The sequence below is a fragment of the Perca fluviatilis genome, chromosome 5 (assembly GCF_010015445.1).
Source record: "Perca fluviatilis chromosome 5, GENO_Pfluv_1.0, whole genome shotgun sequence".
Lineage (NCBI taxonomy): Eukaryota > Metazoa > Chordata > Actinopteri > Perciformes > Percidae > Perca > Perca fluviatilis.
Genome location: NC_053116.1, coordinates 39,096,452 through 39,118,925, shown reverse-complemented (window position 1 = coordinate 39,118,925; position 22,474 = coordinate 39,096,452). Strand labels below are relative to the sequence as shown.

The 22,474-nt window shown below is 43.5% G+C and overlaps 1 protein-coding gene across 1 annotated transcript; it reads right to left on the bottom strand.

Moving 5' to 3' along the window:
- Positions 1 to 4,057: 4,057 nt before the first annotated feature.
- On the bottom strand, positions 4,058 to 21,795 carry si:ch211-180f4.1 (uncharacterized protein LOC100144405 homolog; the record flags this gene model as incomplete). The annotated part of the gene is made up of 11 exons (XM_039799996.1): positions 4,058 to 4,640; positions 5,957 to 6,115; positions 7,114 to 7,304; positions 8,954 to 9,089; positions 10,078 to 10,528; positions 11,450 to 11,572; positions 11,704 to 11,826; positions 16,018 to 16,260; positions 19,117 to 19,301; positions 20,583 to 20,684; positions 21,622 to 21,795. Coding segments are annotated over 11 exons (2,388 nt in total), but the record flags the coding sequence as incomplete, so codon positions are not given.
- Between the last annotated feature and the right edge of the window lie 679 nt (positions 21,796 to 22,474).

Below are 22,474 nucleotides of genomic sequence, written 5' to 3'. Positions count from 1 at the left end.
CTCGCTACGGCGTTAATTCACACGCAATCGCCAGGTAATGAAAGTCAATGGAGGCCAAACGGCGTTGAGAAACACGCTAAAAAGCGAGTATGCGTCTTGATAACACGCCAATAATGACATACGAATTGGCGTGTCGCACATACGCCAGCTACGAGGAAGTGCAAGTGTATCGATACTTGGCTGAATTTAAGACATAGTTGATGTTGTGATAAAGTCTTAAAAAGGTCTTAAATTTGACTTGGTGAAACCTGCAGAAACTCTTCATAAAGAAGACCTAGTGTGCTCTTTCTTTGGCGTGTGCAGTGCGTTCCTGTCCAGTCCGAACGTATTGAACATATACCGATCGAAGGGAACAGTTTGCAGGTTGTCGGACAGACGTGGTTTTATACAAACATTTCTTAAATATGAGTGCAAAGGCATGCAGCAGCACCTGCCTCCGCCTCGCAGTGCAACGTCACCAACAGCTTAAAAAAAAACCCAGACAAACCCAACAGAACTCAGTGTTACAGGATATAAAACAGAGACTACAACTCTGCGTTAGTGGACTAAGAAGAAGCACAACATGGTCACTGTTAGTGTCCGTGCACACGGTGTCGATAAAGTTCTTCACACGGACGTAACGGTGGTGTCAGTGATGGAGCTTTTTTAAATACTCCTAATGCAAAAACAAAGAGAGTAAAATAGAAAAAGTGATGCATTCATGCTGCGTCAAGTAAAGTGAAGTTTCCGGAAGATTAAAGGTCCCGAATTCAGACGGGAAGTTAAGTTTGTTTTGGTTCGAAGCTGAACTGTAAAAAGTTTAAACTGCCGAGAAAATAGGAAGGAACCTTTGTTTCAGCGTTTTATTTATGATGTAACTTCTGTAACCTTCTACGGAAGCATTATGCATTCACGTGGAAAAAGAAAACGGTGTTTTTAGTCCAGAGTTTACTATCTCGTTATGTCAGAAATTTGGAAAAATGGAAATTCAGAAAAACTGAAAAAAAACCTTGTTTTTATGAGTTTACTTACCCATTAATTCAGAAATTCAGAAAAAAATTTATTTGGAAAAAACTAATTTGGAAAAAAATAAATAAATAATAAATTCTGAAAAAAATGAAATTCTGAAAAAAATGAAATTTGGAAAAAAACTGAAATTCGGAAAAAACATAAATTTGGAAAAAATCTTTTTTGGAAAAAACATAAATTTTAAATAAATAAATTCAGAAAAAACAGAAATTCAGAAAAAAACAGAAATTCAGAAATAAAAAAATTTGGAAAAAACAAATTTTAAATAAATAAATTCTGAAAATACAGAAATTCTGAAAAAAACAGAAATTCTGAAAAAAACAGAAATTCAGAAAAAAAATTTTTTTGGAAAAAACATAAATTTTAAATAAATAAATTCAGAAAAAACAGAAATTCAGAAGAAAAACTGAAATTTGAAAAAAACTGAAATTCGGAAAAAACTGAAATTTGGAAAAAACTGAAATTTGGAAAAAAATGAGATTCGGAAAAAAATGAAATTTGAAAAAAACTGAAAAACAGAAAGCAGCTCTCTTGTGTGAAGCGTTCTTCAGGCGAGCCGACTTCAGTGTTCAACGTGTGAATGCATAACGCTAACGGTTAGCTTCTCTTTAGATACGAGGATGGAAAACGTACCTGTGTCGTATTGGGGGGACTAGTTGGTTACTTCTTTTAGCTTTGGCAAGTTTGAACTTTCTGTCCAGTAGGTTTGAATGCGGGACCTTTAAAGTGAAATAATCCGTACGGCTGCGTGTTAGCGCTGCGTTCATGTTCATCTGGTTAAACTAAATTACAATAACTAGATGTTTGTTTTGCCAACAGAACAGTTAATGTCAGTGTGCTCCGAGACAGAGGGAAGAGGACAGAAGAGAGGATGAAAGGAAGGAAAAGAGCAGAAACAGTTCAGCTGCCAGACGTCCTGTTTAAACCAGCCGGCGGCCCAATAACCGGCCCCCAACCCGCAGTTTAAGAAACGACATCCAGCTCCACATTCTGGTGTTTTGATATTCCAGCCCCTCTGATTGTAATCACAGAGGATGGTTAAAGCTGTTTTCATTTAGAAACGGTGTCATCGTTATTATAAACAGAGTAACTCTCATGTTATCGTGTAAATGTATTTCTATTTTTAACATTTGTTGACCGAGTGCGTTTAGGGCGTGTCCAAATCCACTTCTGCTAGTCTGACAGTGGTAAAAAGTGTCTGTGTGCCGGGCGCCTGGTCCTAAAGGGTTGTTCTTAGTGTCTTCATTAATCAGAGGTGTGTTTTGGGCGTAACATGCAATCAACCAATCAGAGATCATCTCCCATTCCCTTTAAAAGCCAGGCGCGTTTGGACCTTGGAGCATTGCTGTTATGATGGAGGATTTACACCCTAATATTTTTATTTGTAATCTTCTGCATGTGTGTGTGTGTGTGTGTGTGTGTGTGTGTGTGTGTGCTGCTGTGTGTCCCTGTGTGTGTAACAAGCATAGTGTGCGCGCGCTGTGCACGAGCCTAGGAGCATTTTACTAATGCTCTGTTAAAATAACAATGAAATGCTGCGTTATTGACTTTAGACCAGGTTTTTGTTGGTCAATGGTGCCATCACTTCCCGCTGCCTCAAGATAGCAATGCTCCCAGAATGCACCTGAACACACCTCCCTGTAAGACCAGCATGCCCAGAATGCACCTGAACACACCTCCCAGTAAGACCAGCACGCCCAGAATGCACTTGAACACACCTCCCTGTAAGACCAGCGCGCCCAGAATGCACCTGAACACACCTCCCTGTAAGACCAGCACGCCCAGAATGCACCTGAACACACCTCCCTGTAAGACCATGGGGCCACAGATGGGTGCAGGTGCATTTGCTGTTTAAACAACGTGGGCGCTGGACGGGAAACTGACAACTGGGTCGGTCTTAAACTAGCAAAGACACTTGGGTCGGGCTTTGCAAGATAGGACCCTAAGTCATTATTTTACATAATAAGTTGTTATTTTGATAAAGGTCTCTCTCTCTCTCAGCAGCCAGGTGCGTTTGTTATCTGTTATTCTGTCTTTGCTGGTAACTTTCATCCAGTTTCTCTCCGTCCCTCCTTAAAACCCTCAAACGTTGTTCGTTCTGCCGATTAAAGCCTCTACCCGTCTCGTCCGGCTACCACATGTACGGTCTTTGAATTTGAGGGACTTGGTCATTAATTTCACGTAATAAGTCATCATTATTTTGAGATACGTCGCTGTTTTGAGTGACAGATTTTTGCGAAACTATCTCATTGTGTAAAGAAATGTAATAATTTTTGAGAAACTAAGTCAACACTTTGAGAAAGCTTCTCATAATAATGACTAACAGGATCTTTTTTCTTTTTTTTGGCAGGAAAGGGCTTCCGTAGCCGCATCTGTTTCTGTCTTTGCTGGTAACTTTCATCCCGTTTCTCTCCGTCCCTCCTTAAAGTGCCCATATTATGAAAAAAAAAACACATTTTCTGGTGATTTGGGGTGTTATTTTGTGTCTCTGGTGCTTCCACACGCATACACACTTTGAAAACAACCCATCCATGGTGTTCTGAGTGAGATCTGGTTTCTGAATGTGTCCTGCCTTCAGTCTCCTGGTGAGCTGTTCAACATCTGCACGGCTTTCTACGGCACTAGCCGGAATGAGCTGGCTAACTGCAACCGTTAGCATGCTAGCTCGTTCTCAATAGCAAAGCACTGCTACAACACACACTAGTTCACCATAATCTCCAAAAGAACTACTTCCATGTGCTCCATGGTTTAGAAGACGTCTCCCAGCTGATCCTGCCTTGGAACTGACTGAAGTTGGAGAAACAGCCTTTCTTTTACTGTCTATGGAGCTAGCTGACATGATCTACGATCTGAGCTACTGAGCATGTGCGAGTGCAATCAAAGATACTACAGAAGAAGAGATGTCTCACTCTGTAGCTAAAACAGAGACCTGAACACAGGGTGAAAAGAGGAGCTGCAGCAATGTGTAGTACAACAAAAATATGGTGTTATTTGAAAATTAAACCATGTAAACCTATTCTGGTACAAACTTAAAATAGGCCTACAAATTATGAACCTGAAAATGAGCATAATATGGGCGCTTTAAAACCCTCCAAAGTCTTTCTTTTCTTCCAGTCGTTTCTCTCCGGCGGCTACCACATGTAGGTCTTGGTGGTGTCGATCTGACTCCCCCCTGCCTCCTCCCCCCCGGCCTCCCTCTCCTCCTTGTCCTTCTCGGCTTCGCTCTCCCACAGCGTGATGAGCGGCGGGTACAGCTCGTTGAGCGGGATGGCGGCCGTGGCGTGCTGCATGTACTTCTTCAGCGAGTGGCCGCAGGACTTGTGCTGCTGCACGCGGCGGCCCATGTAGACCACCAGCAGCGCCATGATGGACAGGGCGAACATGGAGCCCATGACTGCCGCCAGCGCCACGTTGCTGCGCCGCGACGCCACCAGCTCCACCGAGAAGCCCGTCTCCCTGGTGGTGACGTTCAGGCAGGAGGTGTAGATGGGGGAGGAGGGGGGGGAGGAGGAGGAGGAGGGGGAGACGGGGGAGGAGGAGGAGGGAAGAGAGGAGTAGACGGTGAGGCAGACGTGGTACTCGGTGGCAGGAAGGAGGTGAGTCAGATTATACTCCTGGACATCCACTGGGACCTGGAGAGGGAGAGGGGGGGGAGAGAGAGAGAGACAGAGAGAGAGACAGAGAGAGAGACAGAGAGAGACAGAGAGAGAGAGACAGAGAGAGACAGAGAGAGAGACAGAGAGAGAGACAGAGAGACAGAGAGAGAGACAGAGAGAGACGAGAGAGAGAGACAGAGAGAGAGACAGAGAGAGACAGAGAGAGAGACAGAGAGAGACAGAGAGAGAGAGACAGAGAGAGAGACAGAGAGAGAGAGAGCGAGAGAGAGCGAGAGAGAGACAGAGAGAGCGAGAGAGAGACAGAGAGAGAGCAAGAGAAAGAGAGAGAGAGAGAGACAGAGAGAGAGAGAGAGAGAGCGAGAGAGACAGAGACAAAGAGCGCGAGAGAGACAGAGAGAGAGAGGGAGCAAGAGAGAGACAGAGAGAGACAGAGAGAGAGAGACAGAGAGAGAGACAGAGAGAGAGAGACAGAGAGAGAGACAGAGAGAGAGAGACAGAGAGAGAGAGAGAGAGAGAGAGACAGAGACAAAGAGCGAGAGAGACAGAGAGAGAGAGGGAGCAAGAGAGAGAGAGAGAGAGAGAGAGAGAGAGAGAGAGAGAGAGAGAAAGGGTTATTACAGACTCATGGTGTGTGTCCATTGTCAGCACCATTTCCACACTTCCCATTCATTTCTATGGGAGCAGCCGTGCAATGCATTCTGGGAGCATCGCGGGGACTTTGGAGAAGCGGGGCGTCGAGTCACCCGCTCCTCATTTGCATAAAGTTGAATCCAGCCAACTGTATGCAAATGAGGAGCGGCCGGCTGTCCCACTGTTATTACAGACCCGTGAACTAACCGCACACAGGCGTAAGCCATAGCCGGTATATATATAGATAACATAGACACAGGCTAATTACTGATCACTAACATGCTAGTTAACATTAGTCATTAAACCTAAACAGATAATGGAAGTCCAAACTGCCTGTGAGCTTCTCCTGTACTATACGGTAATTCCTCTACTGTGTGACAGTAAGTCTCGTGGTTATGACCCAATCGTTAGCCTATTGTTATAAAAGCGTCTGCTACGGAGCCATAACGTGAGGTACAAGGTAATGGAGCCTTTTATACATTGTCGTGTTTCTTTAGAAATAAACAACGGACAAATAGAGTCTTTAAACTCTTCAGATGTAAAGTTATTCTCTGTCAAAGTGACGTCAGAATGAATGGGAGTCAATGGGATGCTAATGTCGGGTGATCGTTTGGTAGCATCAAAATGGCGCCATAGGAGCTACGTGCTGTTGACAGACTCTTACCCCCTTGGTGTAAGCGTGTGAGTGTGGATGTGTTCACCTTGGCGGTGTAGCTGATCTGAGGGTTGTCAATGTGCACTGTGGCGCTGGTCCACCGGGTCAGAGGGAGGGGGCCGTCCTGCTGGTTCTGACCCACAGACGAAGCTCCTCTGCTGGGATACAACTTCCACTCCAACACCACCGACTGGGCGCGCACAACCTGCACAGGGAACAGGAAGCAACCGCAAATCTCCTCAGTTTGATGGTTGTGGCTTAGAAGGGATACAGCTACGGCCGTAAGATACGCATAATCTAATATTAGTATAGTGATATATAATAATAATAATAATAATAATAATAATATAATATTAGTTAGTGCTGTCAAACGATTAAAATATTAAATCGCGATTAATCGCATTAATGTCATAGTTAACTCGCAATTAATCGCACATTTTGATCTGTTCTAAATGTCCCTTGATTTCTTTTTGTCCCATTATTTTTTCTCATTTTAATGCTCTTATAAACATGGAAAAGTGGATCGGCTTGCTTTGGGCTTTTGTCGCCTGGCTTTGACGAAGGGGGGGAGAATTGGCATCAGCTGTGTGCTCGGCCATCAGCTGTGCGCTCGGCCATCAGCTGTGCGCTCGGACATCAGCTGTGTGCTCGGACATCAGCTGTGCGCTCGGCCATCAGCTGTGTGATCGGCCATCAGCTGTGTGATCGGCCATCAGCTGTGCGCTCGGCCATCAGCTGTGTGATTGGCCATCAGCTGTGTGATTGGCCATCAGCTGGTATTTCAGACTGGACGTGCTGCGATGATAGCTCAGTTCTCAACCACAAAACACACACAGATCACTTTGATCTCGTCAATGGAACCATTTGGCAACTTTTTAAAAGTAAACTTTCCATTCAGAATCTTACTGGCGTCCATTTCGGCGTCTCGTGCTCGCCATCCACTCAAAGCGTACCGTTAGCCTGCTACTCTTTGGCCGGCTCGCGAGCCCAAACCAGTGTGTGTGGCGTGCCTGTTGTTGTGTTTCCGGTCTAGCTAGATCCGGTGTGGTGTTGTAGTTTTTCTAACTTTACTAGTTGATGCAACAGCATGTGGAAAAAACTACAAAGTTTGCTAGGCCAAAAAGAACGTTATTCTCACGATAAAAAAACATGTAAAGTACACAACAGATGTAACAGAAATATATAGAAACACATTTAAGGTACCTTCGCCAGGACCACCAGAGAGGCTGCAGCGCTGGACGAGTTCCCCAGCCATGGCTGCTCTCTGCTGGGCTCACCGCCCCACCGGATCCCTCCGCCCAACCACGAGCCCACAGACCCCTGGGAGTCCACCAACACCGAGACGCTCTTCGTGTCTGCACCTTCCATGTTCCAGGCTACGCAGGTATACACACCTGAAAGAGAGAGAGCGAAAGAGATGCAATGTTAAGGGGTATTCTCAGTATTTCAGTTACTATTGTGGTCCAGTATTAAGCCAGAACGCTGTAACTGGCAGTCATGAACTGTGCTGCAATGTAGCCCTACAGGACAAATGTTTTTAGTTAGTGTCCACTAAAAGTTCTGTTGTTGCCGCTGACAGACTCAGATTATTATTCTAAGTGTCTGACAACATTATGGGATGGATCCCTACAGAGATAGACCTTTTAGTTAAAGAGTAAGATCCTTTTAGTTTAACATGAAACAGCCCCGAATTCACCATCACCAAACTCCACCAGACTCCATGTAAATAAACAGGACTTTTAGCGTGTATAGAGCCAGCATATTTCCACCAGACTCCATGTAAATAATCAGGACTTTTAGCGTGTATAGAGCCAGCATATCTCCACCAGACTCCATGTAAATAATCAGGACTTTTAGCATGTATAGAGCCAGGATATCTCCACCAGACTCCATGTAAATAATCAGGACTTTTAGCGTGTATAGAGCCAGCATATCTCCACCAGACTCCATGTAAATAATCAGGACTTTTAGCGTGTATAGAGCCAGCATATCTCCACCAGACTCCATGTAAATAATCAGGACTTTTAGCGTGTATAGAGCCAGCATATCTCCACCAGACTCCATGTAAATAAACAGGACTTTTAGCGTGTATAGAGCCAGCATATCTCCACCAGACTCCATGTAAATAATCAGGACTTTTAGCGTGTATAGAGCCAGCATATCTCCACCAGACTCCATGTAAATAAACAGGACTTTTAGCGTGTATAGAGCCAGCATATCTCCGCCAGACTCCATGTAAATAATCAGGACTTTAGCTGTATAGAGCCAGCATATCTCCACCAGACTCCATGTAAATAATCAGGACTTTTAGCATGTATAGAGCTAGCATATCTCCACTAACATGTAAATAATCAGGACTTTTAGCGTGTATAGAGCCAGCATATCTCCACCAGACTCCATGTAAATAATCAGGACTTTTAGCGTGTATAGAGCCAGCATATCTCCACATGTAAATGGGTGAATTAAGGGTTTATTTCAACCAAACCAGAGTGGTGATTGTTGGAACAGTGGAAAGATGAACCAAGACGGCTTTTGGTAGTTTTATTTAGTTTCTGTCCACTTTGAATGAAGTGTGTTTTACGATGATAAAAGTCCTGATTATTTACATGGAGTCTGGTGGAGATATGCTGGCTCTATACACGCTAAAAGTCATGATTATTTACATGGAGTCTGGTGGAAATATGCTGGCTCTATACACGCTAAAAGTCCTGATTATTTACATGGAGTCTGGTGGAGATATGCTGGCTCTATACACGCTAAAAGTCCTGATTATTTACATGGAGTCTGGTGGAGTTTGGTGATGGTGATTTCGGGGCTGTTTCATGTTAAACTAAAAGGATCTTACTCTTTAACTAAAAGGTCTATCTCTGTAGGGATCCATCCCATAATGTTGTCAGACACTTAGAATAACAACCACGAACCCAGACGGCTTTTAGTTTCATTTTGTTTCTGTGTGCTGTGAATGAAGTGAGCTTTAGGATGACGCAGATGAAGAAGAAGTTGTTGGGACAGAGAATTGGGGTGCAGGCCGGATGTGACCGACCTGTGTCTGACGGCTCGGCGTGTTCGATCACCAGCGCTCCGGGCTCCGACACACGATGCTTCTTCTTCTTCCTCCTGCTGCTCAGGCCACGCCCCTCCTCTGATATGATTGGTGCAGCCACCGCCTCCGAGCTCACCTGACCAGGTGAGGAAAGACAACAACAGAGACACACCCATCAGTCCTTCCCAAAAAGGGCGTGTACGAATCCACTTTTGCTAGTTTGTTGGCGGTAAAAAGTGTCCGTGTGCCGGGCGCCTGGTCCTAAAGGGTTGTTCTTAGTGTCTTCATTAATCAGAGGTGTGTTTTGGGCGTAACATGCAATCAACCAATCAGAGAGCAGCTCCCATTCCCTTTAAAAGCCAGGCGCGTTTGGACCTTGGAGCATTGCTGTTATGATGGAGGATTTACACCCTAATATTTTTATTAGTAATCTTCTGCATGTGTGTGTGCTGCTGTGTGTCCCACACACACACACACAACAACAAACACACACACACACACACACACACACACACACACACACACACACACATACACACACAAACATAGTACAAACACACACAAACACACACACACACTCTCACACACACACACACACACACACACAAACATACAGTACAAACACACACACACACACACACACATACAAACACACCCACACACACACACACACACACACACACACACACACACACACACACACACACACACACACACACACACACACACACAAACACATACATACAAACACACACACACACACACACACACACACACACACACACACACACACTCACACACACACACACACACACACACACACACACACACACAAACACACACAAACACACACACACACACATACACACACAAACATAGTACAAACACACACAAACACACACACACTCTCACAACACACACACACACACACACAAACATACAGTACAAACACACAAATAAAACACACACACAAACACACAATACAAAAAACAACAACACACACAACAACAACACAACAACAAAAACAAAAACACAAACACACACACAAAACACAAACACACACACACAAACACACAAAACACACACACACACACACACACACACACACACACACACACACACACCTTGTCTCCAGTGGGCGTCACCCAGTAGAACTGGGGGGCGGGGTCAGCGTCCGCCCAGCACTCCAGTGTGATTGGCTGCCCAGCGCTGATGTTCATGGCGGGCGGGAAGGCGTGAGGAGAGATGTGAGGCAGGCAGCTGTTGGCTCCGCCCCCCTCGCCGCCACCACCATCGCCATCGCCATCGACACCCCCCCACCCGGCCCCCACCACCTCCTGCAGCTCCCGGCCAATCAGGTGAGGCGGTGAGGAGCACAGCGTGATGGAGGACTCGAGCATCTTCAGGTGCGACTGGTTCCCCAGGTGAGGCCCCCAGGAGGACAGACAGTCACACCGCAGGGGGTTAGAGTGGAGAGACACCTCCTCCAGGGAAGGGAGGGAGGAGAGGAGGGAGGAGGAGAGGAGGCTCAGCTGGTTACTGTGGAGGAGGAGAGTCCTCAGGGAGGACAGCTCACTGAGGAGGGAGGAGGGGGGTGGGGGGGAGGAGACAAGAGAAGAGGAGAAGAAACAAGAGGAGAGGAGAGGAAACAAGAGGAGAGAAGAGGAAACAAGAGAAGAGGAGAGGAAACAAGAGGAGAGGAGAGGAAACAAGAGGAGAGGAGAGGAAACAAGAGAAGAGGAGAGGAAACAAGAGAAGAGGAGAGGAAACAAGAGGAGAGGAGAGGAAACAAGAGGAGAGGAGAGAAAACAAGAGGAGAGGAGAGGAAACAAGAGAAGAGGAGAGGAAACAAGAGGAGAGGAGAGGAAACAAGAGAAGAGGAGAGGAAACAAGAGAAGAGGAGAGGAGACGAGGGCAATAAAGAGGGGAGGAGGAAACGAGAGGAGAGACAAGGAAAGGTAAGGAGGAGAGGAGAGATGAAGAAAAGAAGAAAGAACAGAAATAAGTCAGCTTTAGATTTTTCTTCAATCAGACAGACAGGCAGACAGACAGACAGACAGACAGAGACGGACGGACGGACAGACAGGCAGAGAGGCAGACAGACAGAGACGGACGGACAGACAGACAGACAGGCAGGCAGACAGACAGGCAGGCAGGCAGAGAGGAAGACAGGCAGACAGACAGACAGACAGACAGACAGGCAGGCATGTAGGCAGACAGACAGACAGACAGACAGACAGACAGAAAGACAAGCAGGCAGGCAGAGAGGCAGGCTGGCAGACAGACAGACAGGCAGGCATGTAGGCAGACAGACAGACAAGCAGGCAGGCAGATAAGCAGACAGACAGACAGACACACAGACAAGCAGGCAGACAGACAGGCAGACAGACAGACAGACAAGCAGGCAGGCAGAGAGGCAGACAGGCAGACAGACAGACAGACAGACAGACAAACAGGCAGGCAGGCAGAGAGGCAGAGAGGCAGACAGACAGTTACCTGAAGGCTTGTGGGTCGATGTAAGACAGCCGTGGGTTGCTGCAGATCTCCAGCTTAGCGATTTCCGGAAGGTTCTGGAAAGCGGCTCGCTCCACCATCAGCAGCTCCTCCATGTTGTTCAGACTGAAACACAATCAACATATCAGTCCGATCTAGTTTCAGATACACATCCAATCAATAGTCAGGTAACTCCGAGCATCAGAGATACCCAAACATTAAGGACTCAAAAGGACATCTCTGCGTCTCAGACCGACCTCAGCTCCTCCAGGTGCTGAAGGTTCTGGAAATCTCCCTGCTGGACTCGGCTGATCGGGTTCCTGTTCAGGTCCAGGAACTTCAGGTTAGGGAGCATGCTCAGAGCGTCACGCGGTACAGACCTGCAGAGAGAACCATAGACAGTATATATATAAACTGGACCAGCAGGTCCCGTGTCTCTGTACGAGACCAGTGGAGGATATCAGAAGTCTGTTTCCCGGTGCTGGCTGAGCGTTACTGAGCAGCCTCCAACTGAGCTTGAAGACGTAGATGTGACGTGAGCAACCTGTCTGAAAGTGTGAAGTCTTCTGGTAGCTGTGCCGAGAGAAATCTCAATCATTCCCAATCTTACAGAGACGGAGAGCGTAGGTATATGTAAGGAGATAACATAGGCACAGGCTAATTACTGATCACTAACATGCTAGTTAACATTAGTCATTAAACCTAAACAGCTAATGGAAGTCCAAACTGCCTGTGAGCTTCTCCGCGTACTATACGGTAATTCCTCTACTGTGTGACAGTAAGTCTCGCGGGTTATGACCCAATCGTTTAGCCTATTGTTATAAAAGCGTCTGCTACGGAGCCATAACGTGAGCTACAAGGTAATGGAGCCTTTTATACATTGTCGTGTTTCTTTAGAAATAAACAACGGACAAATAGAGTCTTTAAACTCTTCAGATGTGAAGTTATTCTCTGTCAAAGTGACGTCAGAATGAATGGGAGTCAATGGGATGCTAACGGGAGGTGATGGCTCGGTAGCAACAAAATGGCGCCATAGGAGGTTCAAGTTCTGAAGCGAAGCTCACCCCCTTGGATAGAACAGTGTGGTTCCACAAGTTAAAAAAATAAATTTTCTCCATAATAAGGATTTATATTATTGGCCATTTCAAAAAAAATTTTCATTAAGGCATTAAGATCAATTTCCAAAAGATGATTTTTTTATTCCTCTTTTTAGACAACTTTATGGGTGTCGATTTAACGCAGAAGCATAAATTGTCCCTTAGTCTGAATATTATCTCTGAATATTATGTGCATGTGAACCTACAGTACAGGCCAAAAGTTTGGACACACCTTCTCATTCAATGTGTTTCTTTATTTTCATGACTATTTACATTGTAGATTCTCACTGAAGGCATCAAAACTATGAATGAACACATATGGAATTATGTACTTAAACAAAAAGTGTGAAATAACTGAAAACATGTCTTATCTTTTAGATTCTTCAAAGAAGCCACCCTTTGCTTTTTTTGATAACTCTGCAAACCCTTGGTGTTCTCTCAATGAGCTTCATGAGGTAGTCACCTGAAATGGTTTCACCTTCACAGGTGTGCTTTGTCAGGGTTAATTAGTGGAAGTTTTTCCCTTATTAATAAAAAAAAAGCAAAGGGTGGCTACTTTGAAGAATCTAAAATATAAGACATGTTTTCAGTTATTTCACACTTTTTTGTTAAGTACATAATTCCATATGTGTTCATTCATAGTTTTGATGCCTTCAGTGAGAATCTACAATGTAAATAGTCATGAAAATGAAAAGGAAACACATTGAATGAGAAGGTGTGTCCAAACTTTTGGCCTGTACTGTATAGTCAGTGAACCAGCGGTGGCCCCCAGACAGAATGACATAACGCACAATGTGTAGGCTATTCGGTTGTGCGTTATGTCATTTGTCCAATATGTAGTCTACGAGGAGTGGGCATTGTCAGTGTATTGTGGAATTTGTGCGATATGTAGGCTACTGGGGTTGGGCAATATGTCAGCTGTGCAATATCGTACTGTGCAAGGGCTGTGCCACACTTACTGCTGAGAATACAGTCAACGGAGTTGTTTAAAGGGAAGTGCCAGTGAAAGGAGTAGTTAATGTGCTTATTAAATGTTTATGGAAGCATGTTTGTGTTGTATGAGAGTATGTGTTGAGAGATACTTGTATTTGGTGTTATCTTTTCTGTAATTCTGTGTTGAATGAATTAATGTATTGGTCGTAACCAAAGGGTAGGGTCAGAATCTTCAATTTATATAAGGCCCCCTCTTGTCACATTTTTAAAATAACAAACTCATTTTCAAGGGAATAAAATCGACAAGACAAAAAAAGATAAAAGAAATTATACGAAAAGAAAAAAACAAATCAAAACATGCCTACATCTACCTACATACATACATACATACATACATACATACCCACATACATACATACATACATACATACATACATACATACATACCCACATACATACATACATACATACATACATACATACATACATACATACATACATACATACATACATACATACATACATACATACATACATACATACATACATACATACCCACATACATACATACATACATACATACATACATACATACATACATACCCACATACATACATACATACATACATACATACATACCCACATACATACATACATACATACATATACCCATTAAGGGTCAGTGCTTATATACATTGCAATTGCCACTGTCTTGTCTCTGTAACGCTGCAGAACGGACAGAGTCAAAAAAAAATTTCCTTCGGGGACAATAAAGTATATCTCGTCGTATCGTATATTATCTTATCTTATCTTATCTTATCGTATCGTATCTTATCTTATCTTAGCGTATCTTAGCGTATCTTATCTTATCTTAGCTTAGCTTAGCGTAGCGTATCGAATCTTATCTTATCTTATCGTATCTTATCTTATCTCATCTCGTCGTATCGTATCGTATCGTATCTTATCGTATCTCGTCCCGTATCGTATCGTATCGTATCTTATCTTATTTTATCATATCGTATCTCATCTCGTCGTATCGTATCTTATCGTATCTTATCCTATCTTATCCTATCGTATCTCGTCGTATCGTATCTTATCGTATCTCATCTTATCGTATCTCATCTTATCGTATCGTATCTTATCTTATGTTATCTTATCTTATCTTATCGTATAGTATCTTATCTTATCTCATCTTGTCATATCGTATCTTATCGTATCTTATCGTATCTTATCTTATCTTATCTTATCGTATCGTATCGTATCTTATGTTATGTTATGTTATCTTATCATATCGTCTCGTCCTATCGTATCTCATCTCGTCCTATCGTATCTCATCTCGTCCTATTTCTCGTACATTTATCTTATCTTATTTTATCTTAACGTATCTTATCGTATCTCATCTCGTCGTATCGTATCTTATCGTATCTCATCTTATCGTATCGTATCTTATCTTATGTTATGTTATGTTATCGTATCTCATCTCGTCCTATCGTATCTCATCTCGTCGTATCGTATCGTATCTCATCTCATCTTATCTTATCTCATCTTGTCATATCGTATCTTATTGTATCTTATCGTATCTTATCTTATCTCATCTTATCGTATCGTATCGTATCTTATGTTATGTTATGTTATCTTATCATATCGTCTCGTCCTATCGTATCTCATCTCGTCCTATCGTATCTCCTCGTCCTATCGTATCTCATCTCGTCGTATCGTATCTCATCTCATCTTATCTTATCTTATTTTATCTTAACGTATCTTATCGTATCTCATCTCGTCATATCGTATCTTATCGTATCTCATCTTATCGTATCGTATCGTATCTTATCTTATGTTATGTTATGTTATCGTATCTCATCTCGTCCTATCGTATCTCATCTCGTCGTATCGTATCGTATCTCATCTCATCTTATCTTATCTTATTTTATCTTATCGTATCTTATCGTATCTCATCTCGTCGTATCATATCGTATCTCATCTCGTCGTATCGTATCTTATCTTATCGTATCTTATCGTATCTCATCTCGTCGTATCGTATCGTATCTTATCTCATCTTATCTCATCTTATCTTATCGTATCTTATCGTATCTTATCGTATCTCATCTCGTCGTATCGTATCTTATCTCATCTTATCTCATCGTATCTTATCATATCTTATCTTATCTTATCTTATCGTATCGTATCTTATCGTATCTCATCTCGTCGTATCGTATCTTATCTCATCTTATCTCATCTCATCTTATCTTATCTTATCTTATCTTATCTTATCTTATCTCATCTCATCTCATCTCATCTTATCTTATCTTATCTTATCTTATCTTATCTTATCTTATCTCATCTTATCTTATCTTATCTTATCGTATCTTATCGTATCTTATCGTATCTCATCTCGTCGTATCGTATCGTATCTTATCTCATCTTATCTCATCTCATCTTATCTTATCTTATCTTATCTTATCTTATCGTATCTTATCGTATCTTATCGTATCTCATCTCGTCGTATCGTATCGTATCTTATCTCATCTTATCCCATCTCACCTGAGTCGGTTGTCGTAGAAGGAGAGGCTCTCCAGGTAGTCCAGGCCCAGGAAGGCGGCAGAGGGCACGGAGGCCAGGCCCATCCCGGCCAGCACCAGGCTGTGGAGGCGCGCCAGAGGCAGGAAGTTCTTCTCCTCCAGACCCAGGATGGGGTTCTCCCCGATCATCAGGATCTCCAGCGACGGCAGGGACTCGAACCAGCGGCTGTCGATGGCCACCAGGCGGTTGGAGTTCAGGTGGAGCCTACAGGGCCAATCACAGGGCAGGAAACTCTGTTACTCCTAAAGGTTGAGCGTGTGGTCACTGAGGACCTTCTAGGGGTCGTTCAAGAGATTCTAAACCATCTCAAGGCAGAGACACCCAAACTCAGAGTCACTTCCTGTCTGTGTGTCCTGTGCATAGGCGCTGATACCGAAAATACTGAGCACCCACGCGTGCCAGACTACCAGTATAGGCTACATTCATTTAAAATTAAACATTGCAGTTGGTGCTAAGTGGAGCGTCTGTCATAGTGTGATTGGTTATGTCGCTATCAGTCCCCTGTTCCATATCCTATCCACCAATCACAGCGTCTCTTGGATGAAAACGCCTCTTTAGTGACCCACTCAACACATCTAATTCAACATTTGGTAGCTTTGTGGACCTAGGTGGTCAATTGCCAGTTTTTACTGTGTGGACTTGTGCGCTATCTTCATTTAAAATCGATAGCCAGGCCCAGGCCTACTAATTCATGTTTAGGTCTATAGGCTACTAGACGGTGATTCTTAATTTCCCACAAAAGCTGATCGCGGTTACGTGTCGGTTAAACTTCTCATCTCCAATCCTATCTGTATTCGTGAGAAGTTGCTGCTGTTTCAATCCTTTTTTGTGTCGTGGAAGTTCGTGTTTTCCATCCGTTTTGAGCCCCCTTAACGGTTATTTTTAGTTAATCAGTGACTACGTTTACAAGCTGTCAATTTTCGGGTTATGGTCGGGTTAAGGTCACTATTCGGGTTTCTGAAACATTCGGAATAACCCGTTTACATAATAATAATAATAATAAATTGAATTTATATAGCGCTTTTCATGGACTCAAAGTCGCTTTACAGGGCAGGGTAGATTATAAAAACATAACAAAACAAAACGAGCAAACAAAACAAGTAGAACAAAACAAGATACAGATGAAAAAAGGGAGGAGGGCAGGTGGACTATGGGTAGGCTGAGGTGAGTTTACATGCATGAGCAGAGAGAGTTACTCCTGTATACGCGGCATTTGTAATCAAATGGCGATATCCCGATGTAAACGGCGAGGCACGGTTAGCGTCTGGACGTAGCCTACGGACAACCTTAAGACGCAATAACTTCTCGGTCCCCTTCTTATAAATCTCACTATCTCGGTACTTTCTGCCGTCAACTAAAGACATTATATTCATGGTTTATCACCACACTAATAAAAGACATCATATTCATGGTTTTCACCACACTAATAAAAGACATTATATTCATGGTTTTCACCACACTAATAAAAGACATTATATTCATGGTTTATCACCACACTAATAAAAGACATTATATTCATGGTTTTCACCACACTAATGAAGACATTATATTCATGGTTTTCACCACACTAATGAAGAAATCGGTTTCCTCCTCGCTCCAAAAGTGTGGTGCTGTGCTGCGTCTCGCCATCTTTACCTCATAGACAGTGTATAAGGTTTACCTCTACTTCTTGTTTACTTCCGGTATACTGCGCGCAGGTTTTCTGCATTGACATATATATATAACTATATTATTATAGTATATAATTATTATTATAACTATGTTTTCTGGCGCATACAAGAAGTTCCTCTACTCAAAAGACCGAGAGTCCTTGCGAATAGAACATGTGCAGAACACAAATCAATGTTCCTTGTGATGGGATATGCCGATACGCATATGCCGATACATGACCAAACTTTCGGGTTAGTAAAGGGGTAACCCAGGTAGCATATTCGGGTTTTTGCCAGTGTTTACATGGCCGTGCGCGACCGGGTTATTGCTAATATTCCGGTTTTGAACGGGTTATTGGCTGCATGTAAACGTAGTCATTGTTTTTATGGTTAGGGTTAGGGTTAGGGTTAGGGTTAGGGTTAAGGTTAAGGTTAGGTGCCTTGAAGGTAGCAGTCACAGCGCTGCCTGGAAGGAGCAGTTGGGGTCAAAAAACACCATCAAGCTTATTTTTACCTCTTTTGGGGAGTGGGTTTTCTTTCATATACCGTAAAACTTCAAATAATAGCCGAGTCCCAAATAGACGCCTGTCTCTTTTAAACGCCTGGTGTGACAACAGATTTGGGTAAATAAAGGCCGGTCTCAAATAGAGGCCTGGTCTGTTTTTGTTTTTTTTCCGTGTCGGGTTGTATTTGATACCGTCAGATCGTTTGTTCTTATGTTTTGATTTGATTTCACGTGACAGACGCAACCGTTCATAAACGTCTCATCACTATGGCAACATAACAAACAGGTTAACGAACTTTCTTTTAGTCTTCAGTTTTTCTTAATTCTCTCAATGCCACCATGGAGACAAAAAGAAAAAAGTATGATTTGACATTTAAGCTGACAGTTGTCAAATTTGCCGAACAAAACTCGGGAGAAGCAGCGGCAAGATGTTTCTCGATTGATCCTAAGAGAGCGCGAGAATGGCGTCCTAAACATAAAGCAGAACTGCAACGTCTGTCCGAGGAAGACGACAGAAGGGCCAGACTGCGAGGTGGAGGGAGGAAGAAGGTCAGTGAAGAGCTGGAGGTGAGCGTGTGTGAGTGGATCCACAGCATGCGGGCAAAGCATGTCAGAGTCTCACGTAAAATGATCAGAAATACGAATAATACGAATTAAAAAAAACTTAATATAATGTGGTAACCTCCTATTGTCAATTAAAGGCCTGTCTCTTATAGACGCCTGTCTCAAATACAAGCCGGTGCATTTCGGCGATTTGGGTAAATAGAAGCCCGGGCTATTATTTGAAGTTTTACGGTATTTTTTTTAAGAGGACAAATGTCTTTTCTTAATAGTAGGGGGGGGGGGACATATCCCCTGCATCCCCTCAAATCTACGCCTATGGGTAGGAGAGGAAGTGGGTGTTACCTCAGCAGGTTGGTGAGTCCAGCGAAGGCTTTGGGTCCGATGGAGGTGATCCGGTTGTGGTTCATGTAGAGCTCCTCCAGACTGGACAGGTTCCTCAGACTGAAGTCCTCCAGCTCCTCGATGCGGTTCTCCTCCAGGTACAGAGTCACCAGCCGGCCCAGAGAGGACAGACCCATGGAGCTCACCTGCACGCACACGCACACACACACACACACACACACACACACACACACACACACACACACACACACACACACACACACACACACACACACACACTTCTTCATGGAGCTTAGAGCAAAACTGTTTTGTAAACACAAAGGGTCCTATTTTAACGATCTGAGGTCACGGTGTGGAGCTCCTGGTGCAGGTGTGTTTAGGGCGGGTCCAAATCCACTTTTGCTAGTTTGTTGGTGGTAAAAAGGGTCCTGTGTGCCGGGCGCCTGGTCCTAAAGGGTTGTTCTTAGTGTCTTCATTAATCAGAGGTGTGTTCAATCAACCAATCAGAGATCATCTCCCATTCCCTTTAAAAGCCAGGCGCGTTTGGACCTTGGAGCATTGCTGTTATGATGGAGGATTTGCACCCTAATATTTTTATTTGTAATCTTCTGCATGTGTGTGTGCTGCTGTGTCTGTGTGTGTGTGTGTGTGTGTGTGTGTGCTGCTGTGCGTCCCTGTGTGTGTAACAAGCGTAGTGTGCGCGTGCTGTGCACGAGCCTAGGAGCATTTTACTAAGGATATACGATTTTACTGTAGGATACGATGTGTAGGCTGGAACATCTCCGCAGCGCCACAGTACCTCATTCAGAACGGCTTGACACATATTTTACATATTTTATTTTACACTAACAAACATTGCGCCACCTCCCACCTGCGATTTGGATATTGCAGTACAGTCCATATTGCGATTTCGATAACATTGTGATTAATTGTGCAGCCCTACCGACTACCGATCCAATACCAGTGAGTTATAAAATCCATATATATTACTAAGTTTTAACAGCTGTAGACTACTATCTCTGTATGATGATATGATGTCTAACAGCTGTGTACTACTATCCCACTATGTTTGTTTAATCAGGGCAGCAGTTTTCAGATTACATCATGTATATAATTGCAAAAGGGTTCTCGACTGTTGTAGAAAGAAGTGGCTGATCTATAATGCAATATCTACATTGCCAATTATCAGCATACATTCATCCAATGGTCCAAAGGCACATTCTGTTTACTAATCTGATATATATATATATATGCACTATCAATATTAAGTTAAATCATATAGAGTCATCCTCAGTGACTCAGATCTCAGAATAAAAGCCAACATGTGCTCTGCTCTTACAGATATATATTTAACTTAAACAATGAATAGAATTAAATGCTGTTACTGTTACTGTATAATAGGGTTGTTTTGCGAGAAAGTCTGAGTACATTTCAAATGGAGGAGAAGATGTAAAGGTGTGTGTTACCTGTGTGAAGTGGTTCTGGGACAGGTCCAGTTCTGTGAGGTTGGTCAGACTCTCCAGTTCGGTCGTGATGGAGGAGATGTTGTTACTCTGCAGCAGCAGCACCTGTCGGGGACATGTCCAAAGATGGAGGAGTTTGGCTTAAAGGTCCCATGACATGGTGCTCTTTGGATGCTTTTACATAGACCTTAGTGGTCCCCTAATACTGTATCTGAAGTCTCTTTTATATAGACCTTAGTGGTCCCCTAATACTGTATCTGAAGTCTCTTTTATATAGACCTTAGTGGTCCCCTAATACTGTATCTGAAGTCTCTTTTATATAGACCTTAGTGGTCCCCTAATACTGTATCTGAAGTCTCTTTTATATAGACCTTAGTGGTCCCCTAATACTGTATCTGAAGTCTCTTTTATATAGACCTTAGTGGTCCCATAATACTGTATCTGAAGTCTCTTTTATATAGACCTTAGTGGTCCCCTAATACTGGATCTGAAGTCTCTTTTATATAGACCTTAGTGGTCCCCTAATACTGGATCTGAAGACTCTTTTATATAGGCCTTAGTGGTCCCCTAATACTGTATCTGAAGTCTCTTTTATATAGACCTTAGTGGTCCCATAATACTGTATCTGAAGTCTCTTTTATATAGACCTTAGTGGTCCCCTAATACTGTATCTGAAGTCTCTTTTATATAGACCTTAGTGGTCCCCTAATACTGTATCTGAAGTCTCTTTTATATAGACCTTAGTGGTCCCCTAATACTGTATCTGAAGTCTCTTTTATATAGACCTTAGTGGTCCCCTAATACTGTATCTGAAGTCTCTTTTATATAGACCTTAGTGGTCCTGCCCTTTCATTTTCTCAAAGGCAGAGCAGGATACCCAGGGCTCGGTTTACACCTATCACCATTTCTAGCCACTGGGGGACCATAGGCAGGCTGGGGGAACTCATATTAATGTTAAAAAAAATCATAAAGGGAAATTGTCATGCCATGGGACCTTTAACAACTTCTTACCGTCTTCATTTGGACAGCCCTAGTTGCGTACCTGTGTGTGGGAGGAAACGTTGGCCGGGACTCTGTGCAGATGGAGTTCGTTGCAGTCGACCGTCCTGGCCTGATGATACACAGACTGGGGGGTGTACCAGGGCCTCGTCTCACACACACACTGCAGAGGACACAGCACAGCGCCACCTACAGGACACACACACACACACACACACACGCACACACACACGCACACACACACACACACACACGCACACACACACACACACACACACACACGCACACACACACGCACACACACACACACACACACACGCACACACACACACACACACACACACACACACGCACACACACACACACACACACACACACACACACACACACGCACACACACAAATACGCACACACACACATACAAAAACCAGACACACACACACATAGACACACACACACACGCACACACACACACACGCAACACACACAATACGCACAACACACACACACACACACACACACACACACACAAAACCAGACACACACACACATAGACACAAACAGACACACACAGACAGGCAGACATACAGACACACACACACACACACATACAGACACACACACACACACACACACACACACACACACAAACAAACACACACAGACAGACACACACACACACACACACACACAGACACACACACACACACACACACACACACAAACAGACACACACACTCACAAACAAACACACACAGACACACACACACACACACACACACAGACAGACACACACACAAACAGACACACAACACACACACAGACACAAAACAGAAACACACACACAAACAAACACACACAGACAGAAACAACAACAACAAAACAGACAGACAAAC